The sequence below is a fragment of the Piliocolobus tephrosceles genome, chromosome 2, assembly GCF_002776525.5.
Source record: "Piliocolobus tephrosceles isolate RC106 chromosome 2, ASM277652v3, whole genome shotgun sequence".
Taxonomy (NCBI): Eukaryota; Metazoa; Chordata; class Mammalia; order Primates; family Cercopithecidae; genus Piliocolobus; species Piliocolobus tephrosceles.
The window spans coordinates 91,678,141-91,695,278 of NC_045435.1; the positions used below are offsets into that span (position 1 = coordinate 91,678,141).

Here is a 17,138-nt window from a genome sequence, read left to right on the forward strand (position 1 = left end):
ACCATAGAAGGTGAATGTTATATTGATTAGGGTGGATTTCAGCTGAGAGTTACAGACATATCAGAAAAAAATGCTACCCTCTTTCAGTGGACATTTTAAGTGATTGTTTAAGGGTAGACTGAACTATTTAACTGTGGTAAGAATTAGTTTAGGTGAGAATTCAGTGTTTAGGACAAGTTCAAGAGGATATCAGACCAGCCCTCAACAGCAGTCTAGCATAATACTAGATTTATTAAATTGTCACATATTCACTTGAAACAAATTTTGGCTTAAGCCAAAAGCATCCTATTTTAGGGTTTCTACTATTTTGCTGATGTTCATGACATCTGCTAAGAAGCTAATGAAATTGAGTTTCAGTTTTATAGTTCCTAGTTGTAGGGACCCAGAAAGTTTAATCCCTCAATTTTTGTGTTAAGTGTTTAGATAATTCTTACCTCTAAGCCAAGGGGAGATCATTGCACCTGATTTTGAGTTTGTTAAACCAGTCTGTATACAGCTATTTCATACAGGCTCCAATGGTTGAGTTAATTGCCCTTTGTTGATGCTACTTTATACCATCTCAAGATGTATGCTGTTCACAAGTGCATGAATGTTCAGGTGGATGTGAGAATGTGGGTGGATGTGGTGTTTTTGAAAAGTAATCCTCACAAAGTACTTTGAGGTGCTTCCAAAGATTTGGTTTTAGATCTGGCAGAACTGGCTTTGCAGACGCTGCCGCCGAGGAAATTCTTGTACTACTAGCCATGGTCAACCCTACCGTGTTCTTCGACATTGCCGTCGACGGCGAGCCCTTGGGCCGCGTCTCCTTCGAGCTGTTTGCAGACAAGGTTCCAAAGACAGCAGAAAATTTTCGTGCTCTGAGCACTGGAGAGAAAGGATTTGGTTATAAGGGTTCCTGCTTTCACAGAATTATTCCAGGGTTTATGTGTCAGGGTGGTGACTTCACACGCCATAATGGCACTGGTGGAAGTCCATCTATGGGGAGAAATTTGAAGATGAGAACTTCATCCTAAAGCATACAGGTCCTGGCATCTTGTCCATGGCAAATGCTGGACCCAACACAAATGGTTCCCAGTTTTTCATCTGCACTGCCAAGACTGAGTGGTTGGATGGCAAGCATGTGGTCTTTGGCAGAGTGAAAGAAGGCATGAATATTGTGGAGGCCATGGAGCGCTCTGGGTCCAGGAATGGCAAGACCAGCAAGAAGATCACCATTGCTGACTGTGGACAACTCGAATAAGTTTGTCTTGTGTTTTATCTTAACCACCAGACCATTCCTTCTGTAGCTCAGGAGAGCACCCCCCGACCCCATTTGCTCGCAGTATCCTAGAATCTTTGTGCTCTCGCTGCAGTTCCCTTTGGGTTCCATGTTTTCCTTGTTCTCTCCCATGCCTAGCTGGATTGCAGAGTTAAGTTTATGATTATGAAATAAAAACTAAATAACAAAAAAAAAAAAGATCTGGCAGAACTGCTCCATGACTTTAGTGTAGGATCTTGTCTTATGAAAGCAGGCGAGTAGGACTTGTTGGCAATCTGAGAGCATGGGGGTCCTTGGGACACTTGCTGGACTGAGAACAGTGGCATTAATACATTCAGTAGAGGACTTCTATGTTTGATGTGACAGTCATGCTTTGACCCCGTCCATAAAGCATGGACTGTAGGTCAGGGTTTTGTTTTGGGTTTTTTGCCACATGATAAATATTTGTAGGGATTTTCCCTTCACTCAGCAAATGTTGTAGCTGGATTCTGCCCATCACTAGCAGTCAACACTTGGCCAGGCCAGTTCATCCTGGCCAACCCGATGAAGTGCCACAGTGGGATGGGGCCTGAGAGCTTGGCGTTAGCACCACCATGTTCAAATCCTTTGAGCTGCCTACCATGGAGAGACAGCATGGGGATTGAGGCATAAGTGGTGTACTTCAAGGCTGACCCAGCAACCCAGTCTCTGGGGCTCATGGAGCCCCAGACTCCACTTCACTGAATATATTTGTGTCTGTCAGTGTGGGTTAGTGGAAGAGCACACTTGTGATCAGGTGTAATGAAGCACGTTTGTCATATGGATCTGGAGGCAATTCTCTGGACCAGAAGCAGTTTTTGTTGTTGCTTTTAGAATAGCACTAATTTCAGGCATTTCTTGGTTTCGATTTCTAGAATTCTATGAAGGAATACTAGCTGATTTCCTTCGACTTCCCATACACTGCCCCCCACAGAGCTCAGATAATCATTTTGATGCCACATCTTATCAGGATTGCTGGCACTAGGTCGCTCCAGAACACCACTGGGCCTGTGGATTTGTTTCTCCTGTGACTTCCTTACCCTTGCCCCTCCCTAGGCTTAGTTCCTTTGCCTTTCTGGGCTTCAGTGAACTCTTCTATCAGATGAAAAGAGTAATTACTTTGAACATGGAATACTAATATATGGGGGCGTTAACTCTTTTTCATGCTAAAACCCTTAGCCAAAAAACTTCAATATAAATTACTATAATTCAAATTACAAAATGATCATTGTTCTAGATCTTCCTTGGAAAACTATTAGCCACTCAGAGGAACAGAAAACCTAATACCACCAAAATGAGACTCGGGCCTGTTGCCCTTGTGCCTCCCTGGACTTGTCGGCCTCTGGACTCAGACCTCTCATCTGTCTTGCCTGTCACTTCCAGAGTGGCCTAACCACAGCACGAGTACTGTTCCCGCACAACTTTCCTCAGAAACTTTATGGCTCACCAGTACCTTTCAGGATGAAATCCCATCTCATGATGAAATTAAAAAATTTCTAAAACACAACTTTCTCCTACCTATAAAGCCTCATCTCCAATCACCTCCTCTCTTCCCTGCAAAGCTTGCATGTGTCCACAGACACACAGACAGAGCCCTGGACATCGTGCCCCTCCCGTTCCCCACTACTACCACCAATTTTCCTGCCAGGCCCACCCGGCCCCCCTTGCTGTTTCGTAAGCAGTATGCTTCACCTGGCTCCGGGCGCTGCTCAGAGCCAACCCCTTCAGAAGTCCTTGCCATGAAAAAGTCTATTTATTTCACTTATGATTGTTGGGGTTTTTGTTGCTTGTGGTGTTCGGGTTTTTCTGGTACTGTTTGCCCCTTTTTTGTACTATTCATTAGTCACCTATGTGTTAGCATTATTGTGGGTGTGTCTGTTTGATATATGTGACCAGTCACTCAGGAACCATTGATTTGAGCACATATACCAAACACTAGGCTACAGAGCTAAATAAAATAGGACTTGCAGGTTAGTAGGAAAAAGGCAAATAAGACTAATGTTACTAGGTTGGGAGCTGGGGGAGGGAACTGGCATGGCCCGAGCAGGGCAGCACACACAGATTATTGTCCGCATCATCCCTCTTGTGTGAGCCCCCTGCACAGCTCCTTGCATTTAGTGACTGCTCCATGAATGTCTTTGAGTTGAACTGAATAAAGAGAGAAGAGCAAACAGGGCAAGGGGCCGGGGTGAAGGAGACAGGGAGGGGGACCTAGAGGAGGCTGCCCCTCTGAGAGCATGTGCTGACAGGGTGGTTTGGGGTTTAGGGCCCATCTTCGGGGCCCTGTCCCAGAGCTCCTTGGAAGTAAGGACACTTGTAGGGAGGTGGGTCCTTGGCAAAGGTCTACTGCTCAACCCTAAGGATTGGAGTTTCTCTAATTCAAAATAGAAAAGGAAAAGGGGGTCTATATTTGCCTTTTTTGTTTTTGTTAGGGGCAGGATAAAGGGAACATATACAGTTTGTTTCATGTTTTTTTTTTTGTTTTTTTTTTTTGCCATATTTCTCAGATTTTCATTTGGCTAATTTAAGGAACAAATCCTTATTTGAAAGCTACTTTTGTTGCTTTTGGGAGATCTGGAGGTTAAGCAACCTTTTTGTAGCAGTATGCCTTTCTTGGTTTTGATTGGGATATTTTGAAATTCTAAGTGTGGAATGTGCCCTTCAGGTCAGGACTTGGTGTCTGGCCCTGCCAGGTACACCTTTGGCTTGGTCCTTTCCTAGATCACAGGTTCTCACTCACCAGTGAGGGTCATGGGAAAACAGAGCTCCTCTGTACACTCTTTGGTCCCACGTTGTTTGAGGAGAGAACATCCTGGTTACTTGAGTAAGAGTCAGTCCACTTACCTCTTGGTCCTACTTGACACACTCTCCACCATCCAGAATATGGTCACAGTCCTGAAAGTAAGCAGACAATGCCTGTAAGAGGCTGGGATCACAAAGCTCATGCATTCATTTAATCAACACGTGTATTAAGTGGCTATTCTGTGCCAGTCACTGGGCTAATAAGGGAGGGCCTCCTCCCCTCAAGGACTATGTGGTGAAGAGCTTAGCAGTTGTTCCCTGAAGGCCTATTATCCAAAATGACTACCCTTTTGCAAATAAATCTAACAAGACTTAGTTTATTCGCTTTTCTAGCCCACAGCCAATTAGCAGTAGTAAATAGAGGATGTGTGGGGATGATTGGTGACCATAGACACACAAATGAGTAGGCAGGAATGGAGGAGGAAGACAAAGGATCATATACAGAGATGCCAGAATGGCAGTTATAACAGTCTGAGCAAGCCAGTTGATGTGAAGCTGAGACCCAGTGAATTTCAGTAGCCCTGAGGACATCGTTACCTAACATATTCCTGTAGGTGATGTTCCTGGTAATAACTCTAAATAAATCTAAATAAGAAATGATTGATTATTGTGCTTAAGGCACAAACAGTTATAATACCCCTCCCTACCTACCTCCCTCCTTCCCTCCCTCCCTTTCTTTCTTCTCTCTCTCTCTCCCTTTCTGTTTTAAGATTTCCATCTTAACCATCCAAATGGTTAAAGTGTGTTTCTGCTTGGAAACAAGTCACATTTATCTGGAAAGTTACTTGTGTGGAAGGGCTTATTCCTCAACAAAACCATGCACATGAAACATAACTCTTGTTTAATCAAATCATTGTCATAAATACAATCAAGAATGAGGAGTTGTCAAAGGATAGAATGCAACCACTCTGAATATTCTGTGAATATAATGTAATCTAAGGAGAATTGCTCTAAAATTTATTTTCAGTGATTATCCATTTATGAAAACCATACCGTTTATGATAACAGTTTGATATAGTGTACAGGTTATGGGGAAGTGGCCCACAGGCTGCAGATGACAAGAGGTTTTGCCGTCACAGATGTGGGTGGGACAGTGAGTTGTAACTGACTATCTCCATCACACCAGGCTGTTCTGCCGGGGAAGCAGGATCTGTTATTTATTTGATAGCCAACAACTGCTTGGAACCAGGTGTCAGCAAACTTTTCTTTAAAGAGCTGGAGAGTAAATATCTAGGGCATGTGTGTTACAGCTACTCAACTCTTGCCATTGTAGTACAAAAGCAGCCAGAGACAATTTATAATCAAATGATGTGGCTGTGGTCCAACAAAACATTATTGGTTTTGGGCTTAAATAGTAATCGTGAGAACACAGGTGATATAAATATAAATCTGTATGGCAGTAGGAAAAACCAAAAGAACGCTTGCAACTGGAGGTTGTCAAAATGTAGAGCTTCAGTCAGATTTTGAATCGTTGTGTGATATCAGCTTTTCTTTTGTTTGGTTTTCCTTGAACAGAGTTTGTAATTTTAGAATTCGCTGGGCACGGGTCAGGTCCCAGACATCCTTGATCTCTGATCTTCTACTGCCCTGTTTGGTGCTTCAGAAGAGGGCCTGCATCTTTTAGTGCATTTAGGTTGTCTCTGGCAGGACTACATTGCCACTGTCCTCTGGAGAGCACAGGATTGCTGTTAGAAAATTTTAGTTGATGGACCACCAGGAACCAAGACTTTTACTATACTTAAGATGGTTATTTATTTATTATTATTTTTTAAGACAGGGTCTCGCACTGTCACCCAGGCTGGAGTACAGTGGCATGATCTCAGCTCACTGCAAGCTCCGCCTCCCGGGTTCACTCCATTCTCCTGCCTCAGCCTCCCAAGTAGCTAGGACTGCAGGCGCCCGCCACCACGCCCGGCTAATTTTTTGTATTTTTAGTAGAGACAGGGTTTCACCGTGTTAGCCAGGATGGTCTCGATCTCCTGACCTAATGATCCACCCGCCTCGGCCTCCCAAAGTGCTGGGATTACAGGCGTGAGCCACCGCGCCCAACCAAGATGGTTATTCTATCTCTATGTGTCATGACTTCTTGTCACTGTGATAGTGACTGTATTTGTTGAGTCAATGTTCCTTTGGGCAAATATGTAATAGCATATTTAACTGCCTTTCAGCCATTAATTCTCTGCCACCTTGGGAGGAGTGGCCCTGTCCTTATTCTTCATTATTAGTCTGTGCAACTTGCGACTCTAGAATGTCTGTCATTTTGAATAGTAGTTACTGGTCTGCCCTCCTAACTTTTTGGACGTCTCCTTACTATTCATAACAATACTGAAAGCCTGCCTTTGCCCTTCAGAGCCATAGTCTTCGGAAGCATACATGGCCAGTGCTGCTTTTGAATGATTTCTTCTGCTGTGTAGTTACTTGAGTTCTCAAGACAGAGATATTCCCTGCCTGTGTTGTAGCCTGTGCTATGGGTGGCTTTTCCATGGCACCTACATCTGGTGGGGCGCTTGAGCCATCACAGTTTCTAACTGAGAAACCTGGTTGGTGGTGCAACAGGCCAGAGAGGGTAAGATAAAGAAGAAGAGAAGGGAAATCTATGCTTTCTGTGTCTTGCAGCACATGCTGTGGATAGACATTAGTCATTGATTCTTAGTTATTTCATTGCTGTCTCCAGAGACTTGAATGGCAGCTTCTAGAGAGAAAGGGTGCTTTGCTCCGCACTTGTTTCTGAAGGAATGGATGTGTTTCCTAGAGAAAATACATGTGCGTAGCCTGTGAGGTGTACAGAGTGTTGTGATCTATATCGTTCATCACAAGCTCTTCCACCAGTTCCCTCAACCCTCATACCAGCAATCCTGGGAGGAGGTGGCCAGGGCTGGAATGTAGGTGTTTTCACAGGTGAGGAAACAAAGGCACATGAAGCACCCCACAGCCAGGTGGTAGGAAAACATCTTTGAGCTCGCTCCCCTTCTCTCTGCCTCTCCTTTTAAGTCAAAATTTGAACATATCTACTGAGGCACTGTCCACCCAGTAGATCTCTAATAACCAAGGAGACCTAGGTTCTAGTGCTACCTCTAAATTGCCAGGCTGGGCCAGGTGCCATGGCTTATGCCTGTAATTCCAGCACTTTGGGAGGCCGAGGTGGGCAGATAACTTGAGCTCAGGAGTTTGAGATCAGCCTGGGCAACATGGCGAAACCCCATCTCTACAAACAAAAACTAAAAATTAGCCAGGTGTGGTGGTGCATTCCTGTAGTTCCAGGTACTTGGGAGATTGAGGTGGGAGGTCGAGGCAGAATTGACCTAAGATGGTGCCACTGCACTCCAGCCTGAGTGACAGAGTGAGACCCCACCTAGTCTCAAAAAAAAAAAAAAAAAAAAAAACATAAATTGGCTGTGTCTGCTGCTTCTGCTCTGGCTGACCTTGGGCAAGGCATTTACCCTTTAGAGGCTTCCTTTTTATTATCTGTCATGTGAGGGTCCTGTTTCAAGAAGGCTAAATTGACTCTCAGAAGCAGGGAAGAGGACTCATGTTTTAAAAGAACAAGGTGATTAGGTGGCTTTGCACATAGGGGTTTGCAGATAGGTAATCACAGCTCACTTTGGGAGTAATTTTGTCAAACCTCCTTAATGACAAGACAACACCAAGTTTCTGGATTCTTTCCTCTCTCTTTCAGATGCCAGTATGGACAGAATAGCTTATGATGCTTATTCCCACCCACCACTTCCGAGACATTGAGCGGAAACCAGAATACCTCCAGCCGGAGAAGTGTGTCCCACCCCCCTACCCTGGTCCTGTGGGAACCATGTGGTTTATCCGTGACGGCTGTGGCATCGCCTGTGCCATCGTTACGTGGTTTCTGGTCCTCTATGCAGAGTTTGTGGTCCTCTTTGTCATGCTGATTCCATCTCGAGACTACGTGTATAGCATCATCAACGGAATTGTGTTCAACCTGCTGGCCTTCTTGGCCCTGGCCTCCCACTGCCGGGCCATGCTGACGGACCCCGTGAGTATGTCTGGGCTTGTTTTGACCAGCCCACACTCTCCTCCTCTGGCCCTGGCATGGCCATAACCTGCATGCTCCCCCTGGACCTTGGGAATTTGGAGAATAGGAGCGCCAGGGAAGGGTGAGGAAGTAGACCTCTGCCTTGTTCAGAGTTCTGTGGAATTCTGACTGGGGAAGAGGGGTCAATACCTGTACCACAGCCCATCTGTCTTGGTTAAATGATACTATAAGTACATGGATATATACATTCATTGGGCCTGCTGTGGGAGGGGTTTGGTCTAGGGGAAACCTGGCCTCTGGTTAAAAAGACACAGATAACCTTGAAGACTGGGACCAGATGATCAGAGCAGAAAGCATGCTGGAGGGTTGGGTCAGGATGGGGCTTCCCAGTGAAGACAGTGCTGGAGCTAGGTGGACTTCAAATTAAAGCCACATCCAATTCCAGGAACCTGCACGGAAATGGCCTTCACTTTGCTTGGGCGAGGTGCATCTTTTCCTGAAAAGCTGGACAAGCCTGTTTCAGGCCGCAGCAAGTGCCTCTTGGTGAATATCTGTGGGTAAAGCAGTAGTGTTCTGCTCAATGACTTAGCTGAATATACCAAGCTGCGCACGTGGCTATTGAATGTTTGTGCACCCTGGTATTAAACCCTCTGTTCTGTTCCTTTTCTTGTATGGGCAAAGCAAGAGAATACATTATTTGATAAAGACCTTCTGTGGCTCGTTTCAGTACGTGGGATGTGTGTGTTTAAATTAAGAGAGGGAAAGCACTGCTACTAGACACTGACCATACAGATTTTGTTTCTGTGAGCCCCAGGGACAGTGCGGTAGTGATGATAATGATGGGCCTGAGCTAGTTCTTGTCTCAAAGGGCTCCATTTCCTGCCGGTTCAGGTGGTGGATTATTATTCATCCATCCCAAAGGAAAGCAGCTTTCCCAACTCAATTACATGTCAGCCACTAGTCCAGACAGCATCTCTGTTCATGCACATGCCTCAGGGAGACCAAACACACCGGCAGGCAGAGGCCTGTTGGCCTAGTATTTAGCACTGCATGCGGGACAGCCATCACCTGGGGGAAACCATGTATATGGGTATAATCCTAAGTGTCCCCAAACACAAGGATATGAAAGAGTTTTCCCAGCAGCATCTATATGGTCATGCTGAAAATAAGTTAAGGATTTATTCAGAAATGTTTATGATACCATTGCTATTGGGGATGCAGAAGTAAAAGACATTGCTTCTCTCAGTTCATAGTTTACTGTCTACCAAGCCCCAGATACTGTTCTTACCCTCAAGATGCCCTCTGTCTAGAAAAGACAGGTGACGATAAACCTGTGTGATGAAGGTTGTAGCAGAAAGAAACATGGATTGCTGTGGGAGAACAAGGGTGGGGAGATTAATCAATCTATAGAGGTGACAGCTTGGAGGAAGCAATGCCAAACCAGCTCTTGCCCAAGCAGTGGACATTGAGGACAGGAAGGCAGGCAGAGGGAGCTGCTTGCAGAGACATAGGAATGCATGAACGTGGCTCCTCTAGGCACCAGGAGTGGTGGGAACTTAGGAAGAGAATGAATTTAGGTTGGTGACGTGGGTGAGGTGCCTAAGGAGGAGGATAGGAGTTGGATGATGAGGGGCAGTTTAGGGCCCCTAAGGATTTTCAGCACATTTTAAACAAAACTGTCATTTTGCAAGTCTCACTCTGGCAGTAGTGAGGAGGAGTGGCACTGGTGTGGGAATAAAATGAATGGCCGTGTTTCCTGAGTGCCCGTTCTGTGAGAGATCTTTCTGAGCAATGGCTACAGTTATGAGCAAGACGGATGCAAATTCCTGCCCCTGTGAAGCTCATTTTGTAGTGACGGGGTCAGGTAGTAAGGACATGATTGAACAGGGTATTTTGGAAAGTGATAAGTGCTTTAAAGACAATAAGGCAAAGTGACCAGGATGATGTGCTGTTGACTCTCTGGGGCAAAGGGGGAGTACTTTAGATCAAGGTGGTCTAAGGCACCATCTCTGAGGTGGTGCCTTTTGAGCTAACCTGAATGACACAGGGCTACAGGCCAGGCAAACGAAGATCCAAGGGTAGAGAAAAGAGTAGATTCAAAGGCCCAGAGACAGAAACATGCTCAGCACATCTGAGAAATAGGACTAGGACTGGGGTGATCAAAACATGGTAGCTGGGGGTAAGAGTGATTAGAAGAGGTGAAGAGGGCCTCAGAGGCCAGATTGTACGGGGCCTGGTAGGCCTCTTGAGAACTTTGGATTTTATTCTAAGTGCAGTCAGCAGCCTTCAGAGAGACAGGGTGTGATCTGATTTGCATTGTGCTTGCAATGGAGGTTCAAGGTGTTACAAGTAGAGAAGCAGGGGGACTAGAGGTATTGCAGTGGTCCGGGCAAGACGTGGTGGTGGCTCGGACCAAAGTAAGAGCAGTGAAACCAGAGAGAAGCTGTTGGATTTGGAGTCTGTTTTAAGCTACTAGTTTTCAAGCCTGCCTGTACCATCTCTTGGAGAGCTGTTTAAACGTACTGATGGCTGGGCCCCACCCCCATGACTACTATAATTGGTCTGAGGGCAGGGCCCTGCGTATTCAAATGCTTTAGAGCTACCACCTTTCCCTCACATTTCCCTCTCAGGCCAGGCCTGAGAATGCGGTTCAGAACTGACAGAATGGAGAGAGATTGGAGGGTGTAACTTTCATAGTCTTAGCTAGAGCATCTTGGGGAGCACTGGTGCCCGTTATTGATTTTGGAGGAGAAATCAAGACTCATGTTCCAGTCAGACTGCCACTATGCTATGTGCAAGTGGAGATGCTAGATGGGCAGTAGATAGTCTGGAGCTGATGGAGAATCAGGGTTGGAGAGAGTGTGTGTGGAGGTCATTGGTTTCTGGAAGGCATGTGAAAACAGGGAACTGGATGTTAGGCAGTGAGAGGGGAGGCTTCTGCCCTGGCATTCCTGCTGCCCTCACATACATGGGTTCTTTACCCACCACGTTGAAGCGTGCAGCCTCTCCAGGGACCTTGGCCAGCTGGCCCTTGCAGTGGATGCAGGAGAGCATGATTCTCACTGTGGTGTGTTGCCAGCTTCCAATCCCAAAGCAGTGAGAGGCACAGACTGTATCCTAAACAACAGTTAGCTTCCCAGAGGTGTATTTTGCTGGTAGCCCCCAAAGAAAACTGGCCCCTAAAATGAAGAATTTGTCAAGTATCTAGCATTAGTAAGGGAAGCAACTGAAAGCATGTTCTACAGATGTGCCTTGTTTTAGGGTCTTCATGCTACCATCTGCCTCTCGCCATCCCCAGCACATGATATCTCATGTGCTCATATCTCATCTAAAACCCAGTATGCGAAACAGAGAAGTGGGGCTGCAGAAGTGGAAGCTCCTAAGGCGCTGTTGGGACACCCTGGGATTCCAAGGAGCAGAGTTGGAAGCCCAGGTCATAAGCAGATAAGTTAGGCGTTCCTTATTAATATTGCAAAGGAGTCTTTTTTTAGAAAGTGGTCACTGCAGAGTTCTAAGGAGTTCCCTAATGGGATTATAATGTTTTATATCTCAAGAATTCATGTTGCACATACTTTTTCAGAACAGTTTATATCCAAAGGTTATAAGCAATGTATGCATTGTGTATCACTTTGGTTTGTTATCGTTACTAGTTTAAAATATATATATAATATATATATAATTTTTTATATATATATTAAAAAAAACACCGTATGTTCTCCCTCAAGCGGTAACTTTACTGCTTTCAGCTTTGAAATAATTATTCCAAGTGTAACATCTGAACAATTGCAACCACCACAGCCTTCTGGACCATTTGTCAGTGATTTACTCCAATATAGCAGTAGGTAGGTCCACATAGAGCTTGAAAAGAAAAGGGAAGTGGGAAATGACTCACAAATGTGTAAACAGCCCCCTTGGAAGTGAGATAGCCATTTGAGAAATAGGGCAAAAGGGACAGGTCTTTAAACAGAGGGAAGAGGACAAATAGAGGAGCAGGGCAGGCGCCTCACTTGGCGGGCAGACTAGCCTGGAGGCGGCATGGGTGTGGGCAGGAGCACAAGTCAGGCTGACGTTTGGTCTCCTGACACCTTCTCCTTGCCCACTCTGAGGTTGCGTAATGTCATCATAGGAGCTTTCTGTGTTCCGGAAACACTTCAGACGTTTAGAAGTCTAGAATGGCTCCACGTGCCCTGCGGAGGCAGCCTCTTGAAGACAAACTGGACTCAGAAACCCTTATCTTAGTACTCCCCTCTCTCTCTTTTCCTCATTTCTCAGTTTCACCACCTTTTCTTTTCCAAATTCCTCATTCTGTGAGCTCCCTTAGGAATCCTGAGGGGCTTCCTTATTTCTGAGGCAATGTCTGTCTCCCAGAAGATGCTTAAACCTGACAGATGGAGATTGTTTCTTTTTGTCCCGGCTGCCAGGAAGCTCAAAGCCAAGTGTTACACAATCACAGTGATTGTATAAACCCTTATGATCAGCATATTTTTGCCTCTCCTTTTTTTGGATCTTATCATTTATTAACTGTAAATTATTTCAAATCTGAGATTTGAGAAAAGGAGGAATATACAGTCATGCGTCACTTAATGATGGGGATAAGTTCTGAGAAATGCATTGTTAGGCAGTTTGATCATTGTGCAAACATCATAGACTGTACTTACACAAACCTAGATGGTACAGCCTGCTGCACACCTACGCTGTATCGAATAGCCTCTTGTTCCTAGGCTACAAACCCATGCAACGTGTTACTGTACTGAATACTGACTGTGGACAACTGTAACACAATAATATTTGTATATCTAAACATAGAAATGGTACAGTAAAAACATGATATTATAATCTTGAGGGACTTGTTGACTGAAACATCATGATGTACATGACTGGATTTATAGTCAGTTTAACCACATTATTAAGGAAAAGAAAATTCATCTGTCTGCCTGCTCCCCTACCCCAACCCCTCTTGAATCCTACTCTGTGAACACCTTGCTATAAACAGACCTCCATGACTATCTCAGACCACTACTGGCCACTGATTTTCATTTCAGCTGCCAAAAGTCATTGAGTGGAAATATTGGGGCTCACTTCAAACATGCAATTGGTATTCCCTTCTGGAGTCTTTTTTGGCAGCCTTACAGAGCATGTGCTGTATTCAGAGCCCAGGTGGCAAGTATTTCCTGGAAGGGTAGCATGGCAGCATGATGTATGTGGGAACATAGAGGAGGAATAGCAGGCCAGGTGCTCGGTGCAGCCAGAGAAGGGCCTTGCCCATCTTGCCCAGAGGTATTGGCACATTCACTGCATCAGGTTAGGGGACTTGCCTGAGGGTCCATTGGAGTATCGTGCTGCATTCTCCCTCATGCCAGGCAACTTCTCACCCCTGCCCCTGAGCAACTTATAAATCCCAACAGGAAAAGCTTTCTGGCTCCAGAGAGAGGAAAGCAGCCCATTTGGGGACCAGCTAGCTACCTTTTACTTTTCTGTGGAGGAGACACATGGCCAGTGATGCGGGCCTGGGTTGGTTACCATGCTCCTGGGAGAGCTGTTAGAGGGAGTTTTTACCCAGACTGGTGGGTGTGCACAGGCTTTGATCCCATGGCCCTGAAACAATTTAAGCAGGTTTTCATTCTTGTAGCTTGAAATGGATGGAATGTTGAGTCCTTGAAATTATTAGCATTTCTTTAGAACCTGTCTCCACTACTTTCCATTGTTTCTTTTTATATTATCATATTATCCTAGATACTTATTGAAACAGCCTTAGTATCCTAGGCCTGTTTCAATCTTAATACTAGTGTGCTGAGGTAGTTGTTGGTGGTAGAATGATATTGTGACATCAGGCAATTAAAAAAAAGTCTTTTCCAAGTCACTTAACAGATATACCTGGTAATGATATGTTTGTCTTCTGATAGTGACATAGGTTCTAGACTTGGATTGCCTGGGTCAGAACCCTACTTCTCCCACTTACTAGCTATGTTACCTTGGGAAGATGCTTGACTTCCCTGCCTTAGTTACCTCATGTATAAAATGGGGAATACCATAGTCTCTACCTCAAAGGTTTATTGTCAGAAGTAACTAACAAAATACAGTTTTGTCACAAAGCATTTGGAACTATGCCTGGCCTGGCCTATAAGTGCTCGATAAATGTATCATCATTCAGCTTGAGTTTATTGAATACATTCTTCATGCCAGGCCCTAACCAGTTTGCTGAGCTACAAGTTGACAGACATCTTGTCCTCCAGGAGTGTCCGGTCATGTCGGAGAGAGGGTGTGTAATTAAATGATGTGTGCCATACTATACATACAAGCTGTGGTAGCACAAAGGCTAAGTAATGGGTTCTGCCTTGGGTGTGGCTTGGGGCCATGAGGAAGTAGCAAAGAAGGCGATCCCTGGGTGCATTTTAATTTGGGTGCTAGAAGCAAGGAGGTGCCTGGCAAGTTGGAGCAGGTGATGATTGGGTTGGTGCTAAAATGGAGCCCCTGAGGGTAGAAAGGAAAACTTAGAGAGAATGTTGCCTTTGGGAAACTCCAAATAGACCACAGGGAGGGATGGTCTACGGAGAGAGGTGGCACTGGATTGGTAGTCCAGGGCTGAGATATGGTGGCCTCATGAGCCCTGCCCGGGAGCTCGCACTCTGGTCCATGGTACCTAGGGAGCCGGTGAAGGTTTTAGGCCAGGGGAATAATGTGATCACATTTCCATTTAAGAAAGTTGACTCTGGAAATTAGTGGGGAGAAAGGATAGAAGTGGGCTGCAGGATTTGAGGGAGAGACTAGAGTCAGGAAGACCTGGGAGATGCTCTAATAGTCTGGGGCAGGTGATGATGGGCTGAACTAAGGCATGACGGTGGCATGGAGGGGAGAGCATGGGATTCAAGGCACAGTCTGAGGCAGAATTAACCTGGTGGAGTGAATGGGATGTGGGGAAGAGGATTAGAGGAACTGGTGGTGACTACTGGATTTCTACCCCAGGTGACAAGGTACATGGATATGCCATGGGCCAGGAAAGGGAGACTTGAGGGAACAGTTTGGGGAGGAAGCAGCAGGTTCCATTTTAGCTGTACATAGTGCCTTTGGGACAGCCAAATAGAGAGATCCACAGATTCAAGAGGTCTGAGTTGGAACTTTTGATTGGAGCATCATCACTGAGTGATGATGGAAATAGAGTTAAAGATTGTTCAGGAGACAGTGCAGAATGAGCAGGGAAGGAAGGAGTCTTGGGTTGAAACCCTGAACCCTGAGGAACACCAGTAGCCTGGATGGGCGGGATTCCAAGAGGAGGGGAGAGGCACAGCCCCACAGACAGGGAGGAGGACAGTGAGGAGAACCCAAGGAAGACAAGGGCTAAGAATTGACTTTTGGATTTGGCCACAGTGAGTTGCTCAGTGACCTGGTGGGAACAGTTCCCTGGTATGGAGGGGACAGGTACACTGAAGAGTAAGGAAGAGGTCAGCAGAGACATCACGTGCACAAGGCTTCAAGCAGCTTAGCTATGAAGGGGCAGGGAGAGCTCAGAGCCTGCTGAGAACACAAGGAGAAAGCTTGGAGGTAATGATATGGGGTCCCTGAGGGCCAGGATTGACTTGAGCCTCATCTTCCAAGACAGTGGGTACCCATGAATCCAGGGACAGTGAGGCAGTGAGATGATGAATATGAGAAGGATTTAACCCTAGCAGCCTCAATTTTCTCCAAAATAGAAAAGGAAGTGGGCAGGGGTCAAGAAAGGTACTAGAAGTTTGGGCTACCTACTAAGGGGAATGGCTGATGGAGGCACATCACACCCTACCCCACCCCTAAATACACACAGGTGCACATACAAGTACCATTATGTTCCTTCTGCACTGAAAACTCAGAGATCTGTGCAGAGAATGTGGAAGGAGTTCTGCCATCACTAGCACAGAAAAGCTTTAACAGCTTCTACACACTTATTTTAAACCAGATTCAAATTGGTTCCACTGTGGGGCCAAATATATATTTTGAAAGCTATATGATCTGGTTTTTATGGGCCTATAGATTTGTAAAAGTGTTTTTACCTTAGTATGAAGAGAAAAGACTTTAAGAATATGTTTCAGAATGTTGGTAGTGCTTGTCTTGGGTGATCAAATCAGAGTGAATTTTTCCTTTTCCATTTTTTTTCATCTGTATTTTCTTTCTTAAACCTATGAACAAGTATTACTTTGGAAATGAGGGAGATAAAGTCAGTGCATTTTGACCTGCTAGGCTTGCAGCAATGTGGAACCTTCAAGACATCCCTGTGGAGTGTGTAAGAATGTGGGGTGGGGGATAAGCATTTCTCAGTAATGCAAGCATGACAGCAGTGACAAAAATGTCTCAGGCCTTCCAACCCCCTGCCTTCTGTCCAGGATTGTAAAGAACAAAGTTCCTTACAATGAACTAATTGTTATTAGTTCTGAAATTTGTGGAGATGAGCCCAAAAGAGCTTGATACGCATTTTAAAAAAGAATGAAACAAAAAGTTGCCTGAGGCAGAGACTGGAAAGTTTATGTATCAGACTCCTCAGTCTCGGGGGCTGGCCCAGCTGCTCTCTGGCTCTGAGAGATGGGCTCAGGTGGTTGGATGGGTGGGGCCCTCCTGGATGGAGATAGGCCTTTTGTGAGATTTATGCAAATAGAGTCACATTGTGGGGCACATGTTTGTGAGATTTATGCAAATAGAGTCACATTGTGGGGCACATGTTTGGAAAGGCTGAGCTGCTGAATGATGTCTGTACTCATGGTCTGGAATTACAGGCTATAATGAGAATACCAAATGAGAGCTCTGATTGCCTTTTATGGGTTAGAGGTTTCCTCTTGCAGTCTTTTATACAGGGTCCCCTGGGGCTTACAGGGCATTCCAGTGGCTGGGACCTTCTTAAAAAGTGGAACTAAACAAAAAAACCACCTGGGCCATAATTTAGGAAAACTCAAGCCTCGTAGCTTCATCTCCTTGGGGGAAAGCATGTCCCTTTGCACTTTTTCTCTTATACACATGACAGTAATAACTTCTAGTTGTGGTTTTCTGGTTTTAGTATCCACAAAAAGTCACACAGTTGCCCAAACTCAA

General features: G+C 45.3%; 1 protein-coding gene and 1 pseudogene across 8 annotated transcripts in view; both read left to right on the forward strand.

The window, feature by feature from the left end:
* ZDHHC3 (zinc finger DHHC-type palmitoyltransferase 3) overlaps nt 1–17,138 on the forward strand; it is a 60,954-nt gene that overhangs the window by 8,617 nt on the left and 35,199 nt on the right. For all 7 annotated transcript variants that reach the window (XM_023231694.3, XM_023231697.3, XM_023231700.2 and 4 more), the window contains one exon: nt 7,755–8,084. In XM_023231694.3, coding sequence (XP_023087462.1) covers nt 7,779–8,084 — 306 coding nt within the window. In that variant the 5' untranslated portion in view covers nt 7,755–7,778. The remainder of the gene's footprint in view (nt 1–7,754; nt 8,085–17,138) is intronic.
* On the forward strand, nt 695–1,302 carry LOC111555519 (annotated as a pseudogene). The gene has a single exon (XR_002735561.3). The product of XR_002735561.3 is annotated as a peptidyl-prolyl cis-trans isomerase A pseudogene (transcript).